Raw genomic sequence first — 6,000 nt, 5'->3', positions numbered from 1 at the left:
AGGCATGCAGGGGTAGAACCAGGCAGCAGGGGTAGCATGAGGTAGGAGGGTCGTCACAACAAGGCCGGTGGCCATGCCCTTTGCCCTGTAGCGTAGCATCAGTACGGGCCGGCAGCCTCTTGCCTCCATCTACCTGCATCCCTCGAAGGCGTTGGCGATCCTCTTCAGTGGGCAGCATGACGTCTGATCGGCCTAGGGGCACACATCACCTCCTCCAGCCTCATCCTCCCCTCCCTGTATCCTGCACTCCTCCCCTCCCCATCGCCTCCTCTTCTTTCTCTACCCCTTCCTTCGCTCTTCTGTGGAACCCTGGGGCTCACCACCGGACAGTCTGGAGTCTTCTTCGTCCCTCCCAGAGAGTCAGCGCACTTGCGAACGCCATGCTCAGACAGATCCTGCCAAGTCGCCATCCTCAGAGCTCCTCCACTACCGCCGCCTCCTCCTCACCGCTGGTTCTACCCCGATGGCTCCGTTCACCGTCTTCACGCCGTTGGCGTACGCCGTCGCCCCTGCCGCCGAGTCGGTGATGACGTTGCCGAGGGCGGAGGTGATGGAGGTGCCGACGAGGAAGTCGTCAAGAGGCAGCCTGTAGCTCTCGTTGCCCAGCATCTTCCTCATCACCGACCTGCCTCCCACATAACTCTCTCTACCTCCCCAGCTCCTGCTGCCGATCTACCTGCTCATCGAGTGGACGTCGGGCCCGTATCCATCTCCAAGCATGATCACAAGGCTCCTCTCAGCCTTGGGGTTGACTGCCCGCCGACGTCAGCGCGTGCTCGTCACAGGCCCCTGCCATAGCAATGTTCTCACCTCTCGACCAGTAGTCGTAGGCCTCCCTCGAGATCCTCCGCAGCGTCCCGTTCCCTCCCGCGCACATGACAGGCTTCATCTTCGACTTGTCCTCCTTGCCAACGGCGCTGAAGAAGATCACCAGGACAACAACAGCCACCAATCCCATGACGGCCCATCGGATTTCCTTGCGCTGGTAAAGATTGAGCAGATTGGAGGTCGAGGAAAGACGGGCACGGGGTACACTTCCTCCCCCCCTGTCATCCTAGTCATCACACTGATCGCACAGTCTCATGGCACAGCTAGGATCGACAGTACGAGCATCGTGTGACTTGGCCGATAATGGAAGGACGAGGAATCAGAGTCGACAAGGAGTTGAACACGGAGGAGGGTGGGGGAAGGGGCAGGCGGGGCGAGCAGGAGGAGTGTCGTCAGCATGAGGCAGCATGAAGTTTGTTGTGAGCAGGAAGTCAGAAATGTTCTCACATGTTCTCCTCCTCAAACGCTTTCCTCATCGCCACCCCCTCCTCCGCCATGGCCCGATCCTGTAGACCTGTGGTGCTTATTCGCTCTACCCCTTTCTTATCTTCAAGTACCCCACCCTCACACTGCATGACCCGTCCGGTAGCAGCCATTTTCATGACCAAGTGGGGATAGATCATACTACCCCTTGTACCACCTACCCCACCCTGTCATCAACCAGTCACCCTCACTCCCCTGGTCACTACCCTCTACCCTTACCCCCGTGAACACAGGGAAAACATCCGGTACTGTCAAGTCCTCCCATAGTCCCAGATCACCCCCTCTTTATCCTCAGTTTGTACCCCCTTCCAAATGACTTCAAGAGAAGGCGTAGACCCCCAGACTACCCTGTCCATATTGACCCCTACCCTAGTCTTAGAAGACCCACCCTACATTTATCTTGTATTGTGGCATCGTCCTCATAGGGAAGTACCCTCCCATAGAATACCCCTACCCTCACAAATTTGACAATACCCCTGCTGTACAGAACCACCCAAGGTTCTAGAAGGGGACCCTCGTTCCTCCCAGAACCACCCCCCGTCTATGGATCACTTAAGAAACACCCACCCTGTCTGTGCACCCCTACAAGGAGTTTCCATCATTTACCCTACCGGTCATGGTCATGTTAGTCATACACCCCACCCCTCAATTCCTGTATGATTTGTTTCGTTTTGAAGGTACACCACCCCACCCACAGTCCTACTTTACTCATCTTCACCCCACCCACCAAGCGCTTATTGTGCCTACCCCACCCCTATGACTCCTGGGATACCTACCCCCACCTTTCCCACCCTCATCACCCGATCATCCGCACAGCCTTCCTCCAGTTTGGAGGGGAAAGCGAGGAAATGAGAGGGCTTGCGGTGGAGGTTCCTGTAACCAGCCGCGTTGCATGGTGAGATTAGCGAAAAGATGCGGAGCAGAGCAAGAAGAAGAAGACCATGGTCTGCAAGCAAGTTCCTGGAGGTTGCCTTGCTTCATAAGCACTCGATCAACTTGTGTTCCCCGAGGACAGCTTCTCCGGTGTCACGAAATCTCCGAATACAGCAGGGAAAGGACGATTCTGCACCTTCAAAAGAGCCAGTGAGCAGCACAGTCAGATGAATGGGTTTCTTGAGACATAGTCACTCAAGATTCACATGGAGAGCTGGAGAATGGGCATGGGATACAGACTCCTAGCAGAGAATCCTTACCTTCGGATGTCAAGCTCGCGGATCCTTTCCTACCGCTGTCGATGAAAGAGAGGGACGGTCCCTCGCATCTTACATTCAGTCTATCCTGGAATCCTCCCTCTCCTCCAGCTTCCGTAGCGTTAAACGGCTGGGTACAAGGCTACTGCCAACTTTGAATCTCAGAAATACATTTGGTAGAGACAGAGAATGCAAAAGGAGGCGCTATTGGTCAGAAGAGTTGCGTTTGAAATCCTGCGAGAAATCATAGCAGCAGGAGATTCGGGTGTTGAGGGAAGAACAGATCGTAGGAAAGATGTGTTGAGAAATGAACGGAGATCTGAGAGTGGATCTTGTGAAGAGGAAGGCAAACCCTTGCAATCTCAAGGAGTGAGAATTACATGCATATGACTTGGTATCACGATTTCTCAAACAAATGTCGTACACTTACCAGTGGAGATGAGCTGTACGCCATGGGTATTAGATAGAGAGAAATGGCGGGACGAATGTGGAGAGGTACCTATGTAGATGGCGAGGAAGGGGAGGGAGGGAGGGGCAGGGTGAGGGCAATGATATGATGCTTCAGTTATGCAATCAAATTCTACCTCTCAATGACTGATGTCTTGTGTCAGATTGCCCAGCATCTCATAGTTCAGTCGTGAGTTTCACTTGCTCAGCCTTTCGCTCCTCGCGGTCAGCGTCTGCTGTGGCCGCAGACATCCCACTGACTTGGTCGGGGCAGTTGGAAGGAACATGAGCCACTCTCAAGACAAGCTGCGGGACAGGTTGAACAAGTACAAGAAGTCTACGAGCAGGGAATGTGCGGACTGCAATGCCAAGGTCCGTCTGCGCGATGTCGGATCTCGTGTGACGGTGCACCGCAGAGCATGACCTCCATCTGCATGGACTACGGGACTTTCGTCTGTACCAACTGCGCTGGGATCCACAGGGAGTTCCAGCACAAGTGCAAGGGCATCACCATGTCGAACTGGACGCTGGAGGAGGTTGACATCTATCCCTTGTTGCCCGCATGCCGTTGACCCTGGGCTGCTCCTGGCAGGTGAAGTTCGTCGAGTCGAAGGGAGGCAATGAGAAGGATGCTTCCGTCTACCTCGGGGACTGGAACCCATCGCTGTTCCCCAAGCCGGACGAGAGCGACAGGGAAGGAGTGAAGAGGTTCATCGAGATGAAGTACTACGACAAGCGCTGGTTCCTCACCCCCTCCGACCACAGCAGACCAGCCGCTCAGAACCACGTCGCCGACAGCTCCTCGGCCACGGCAGCGGCTCCTCCTGCCAGCAACCAGCCAACCCAAGAGGTGAGCAAGGCCCCCACAGTCGACCTTTTGTCTAGCTCCAGTGCAGTGCCAGCGGCCCAGCCTCAGCCTTCAGCGTTCAGTGGAGGCTCATGGGACCCTTTCGCCTCCTCAGCTGCCGCCCCGGAGCCCAAGGAGCAGCTCGCCGGGTCCCTTCAGTCTTCGTCATGGGATCCCTTCAACCAGACCGCGCCTGCGACCTCTTCCATGGACCATGCACAGCCTGCCGATCCCTTCGGCTCCTCTAGCGCTGTCCGGAAGGCCCCGCCACCTGCCCAGCAGGATCTCTTCTCTCTGGATGAGCCTCCATCGTCCCATGCTATCCAGTCCGGAGGTGCGTCGACGAGCACAGCTGCTTTCAATGTTGCCTCCGCGTCAGTGTCTGATGACCCCTTCGGCTTCAGCTCGCCGCCTCCACAACCTCCCCCGCCTCAGAAGGTTGTCGAGTCGCACAATGAACACAGCGCGATGGCTCCCACTGCTGTCCATCGAATCGTCGCCCCGTCTCGTCCCCCCCCGCCTCCCGTCCCTCCCCCGGTGGACGCTGCAGTTGCGAGCGCCGCAATCTTCTCAGACCCCAACTACGATCCCTTCGCACAGGCAGACTTGACTTCCAGCACCTCCTCGTCTTCCAATCTCCATCCGGCATCGGCTTCGGCAGGAGGAAACAAGCCTGCTGCCCCGGCCGGATCGAATAGCCTAGATCAAGACCTCTTCTCACTTGGTGGGGCAGGAGCAGGAGCAGGAGCAGGAGCAGGAGGAGGAGCAGGAGCAGGAGGACAGGACCTGTTCTCGCTTGGTGGCGCAGGAGGAGGGTCAGGAGGAGGGAGCGGGGGCCAGGACCTGTTCTCGCTAGGAGGGGAGGGGAGGGGGAGCAGGAGGGCAGGACCTGTTCTCTCTAGGAGCAGGAGGAGGAGGAGGAGGAGCAGGAGGAGGGAGCGGGGGGCTGTCGGATCAACTTTCAGGTATCTTTGTCCTTGTGCTCTTCCGCCAGCTCACTTGCCTTCTCCTTGTCAGGCCTCAACCTCAACGTCTCGTCCGGTGGTTCCTGTGCTGCTGCCCTCCCTTCCTCTCACCATCCTCCTGCAGGCTCGGAGCCGATCGCCCGCAAGCCGTCGGGAGGATTCGACGATCCCTTTGCCGACCTGGTCTCCGACCTTCCTCCCGTTGTGGAGGAGGCGAGCCCTGCCGAGGCCCACAAGGCTCCCTCGTCCTTGATGATGGATGGGCAGGGAGGAGCCAAGGCAGAGGGAGCGAGGGACGGGTTCAGTCACTCCTCTACTAGCGGCCTGCTTGGATCTAGCGGGCACACGCATCTCGACTTGCATGCTAGTGGTCATGCCCCGGGCTTACAAGCTGCTGGGGCTGGAGCTGGACTCGGAGTAGGTGCAGGCGTTGGAGCAGGGTTTGGAGCAAGTGGAGGAGCTGGAGCTGGAGCTGGAGCTGGTGCTGGTGCTGGTGCTGGTGCTCAATTGTCACCGCAGCAGCAACAGCAACAGCAACAGGCGTTCATGATGATGCAGCAGCAGGTAGTACCCTCGCCCTCTGATGGCTCCCTACCCCCACCATCCGCGCTTGCTTCAGAACTTGCACTGCTGCCCTCTCCTCCTCTCCTCCTCTCCTCCTCTCCTCCTCTCCTTCCTCCTCCACTTGTGCTGTGCCGGTGACGCGATCGGTCCAGGTCTTCATGGTGCAGCAGCAGGTTATGAACGGGATGATGACTGCAGAGCAGGGGCAGCAGATGGTCGCGCAGATTCAGATGATGTTCCAGAAGCAAATGATGATGATGGCCCAGATGGCTGGCAAGGTAGAACCCTCTCCCCTGCTGCTGCTGCTGCTGCTGCTGCTGCTGCTGCTGCTGCTGCTGCTGCTGCTGCTGCTGCTGCTGCTGCTGCTGCTGCCGCCGCCCCTCTGCCCCTCTGCCCCTCTGCCCCCTTGAACTTCACTGCCCCCACCTCCCCCTGTCCTTCTCGTCTCACTCTCCTTGCCTCTGCTCCTCTGCTGTGCCTGCCCCCACACCTTCCTTAAACTCTTTCTCCCTCCCTTCCTTCCCCCCCTCCCTCCCCCCTTCCTTCTCCTGCGTCGCCTTGACTTCTCTCGCAGGCTCACGATGCCATGCCTTCGCACCCGGCCCCTCACGCTCCTGCCGCTCATCCTTCACAGACAGGCGTCACGCGCGTCCCCTCGAGCGAGCATCGCGCCCCC

General features: G+C 58.1%; 2 protein-coding genes across 2 annotated transcripts in view; one reads left to right on the top strand and one right to left on the bottom strand.

The window, feature by feature from the left end:
• GUITHDRAFT_103131 (hypothetical protein) overlaps window positions 1-958 on the bottom strand; it is a gene marked incomplete at both ends in the record, with an annotated part of 4,374 nt that extends 3,416 nt beyond the window's left edge. The window contains 6 exons of the mRNA XM_005838137.1: window positions 58-85; window positions 134-192; window positions 321-395; window positions 448-625; window positions 677-752; window positions 811-958. Coding sequence (XP_005838194.1) covers window positions 58-85; window positions 134-192; window positions 321-395; window positions 448-625; window positions 677-752; window positions 811-958 — 564 coding nt within the window. The remainder of the gene's footprint in view (window positions 1-57; window positions 86-133; window positions 193-320; window positions 396-447; window positions 626-676; window positions 753-810) is intronic.
• A 2,409-nt stretch (window positions 959-3,367) lies between these two features.
• Window positions 3,368-3,520, top strand: GUITHDRAFT_66277 (hypothetical protein; the record flags this gene model as incomplete). Its single annotated transcript, XM_005838136.1, has 1 exon — window positions 3,368-3,520. The coding sequence occupies one exon, from the start codon at window positions 3,368-3,370 to the stop codon at window positions 3,518-3,520; it is 153 nt and encodes a 50-aa protein (XP_005838193.1).
• Window positions 3,521-6,000: the final 2,480 nt, after the last annotated feature.

The sequence above is a fragment of the Guillardia theta genome, assembly GCF_000315625.1.
Source record: "Guillardia theta CCMP2712 unplaced genomic scaffold GUITHscaffold_12, whole genome shotgun sequence".
NCBI lineage: Eukaryota > Cryptophyceae > Pyrenomonadales > Geminigeraceae > Guillardia > Guillardia theta.
The sequence above is the reverse complement of the archived record's forward strand: the minus strand, read 5'-3'. Positions and strand labels throughout refer to the sequence as shown.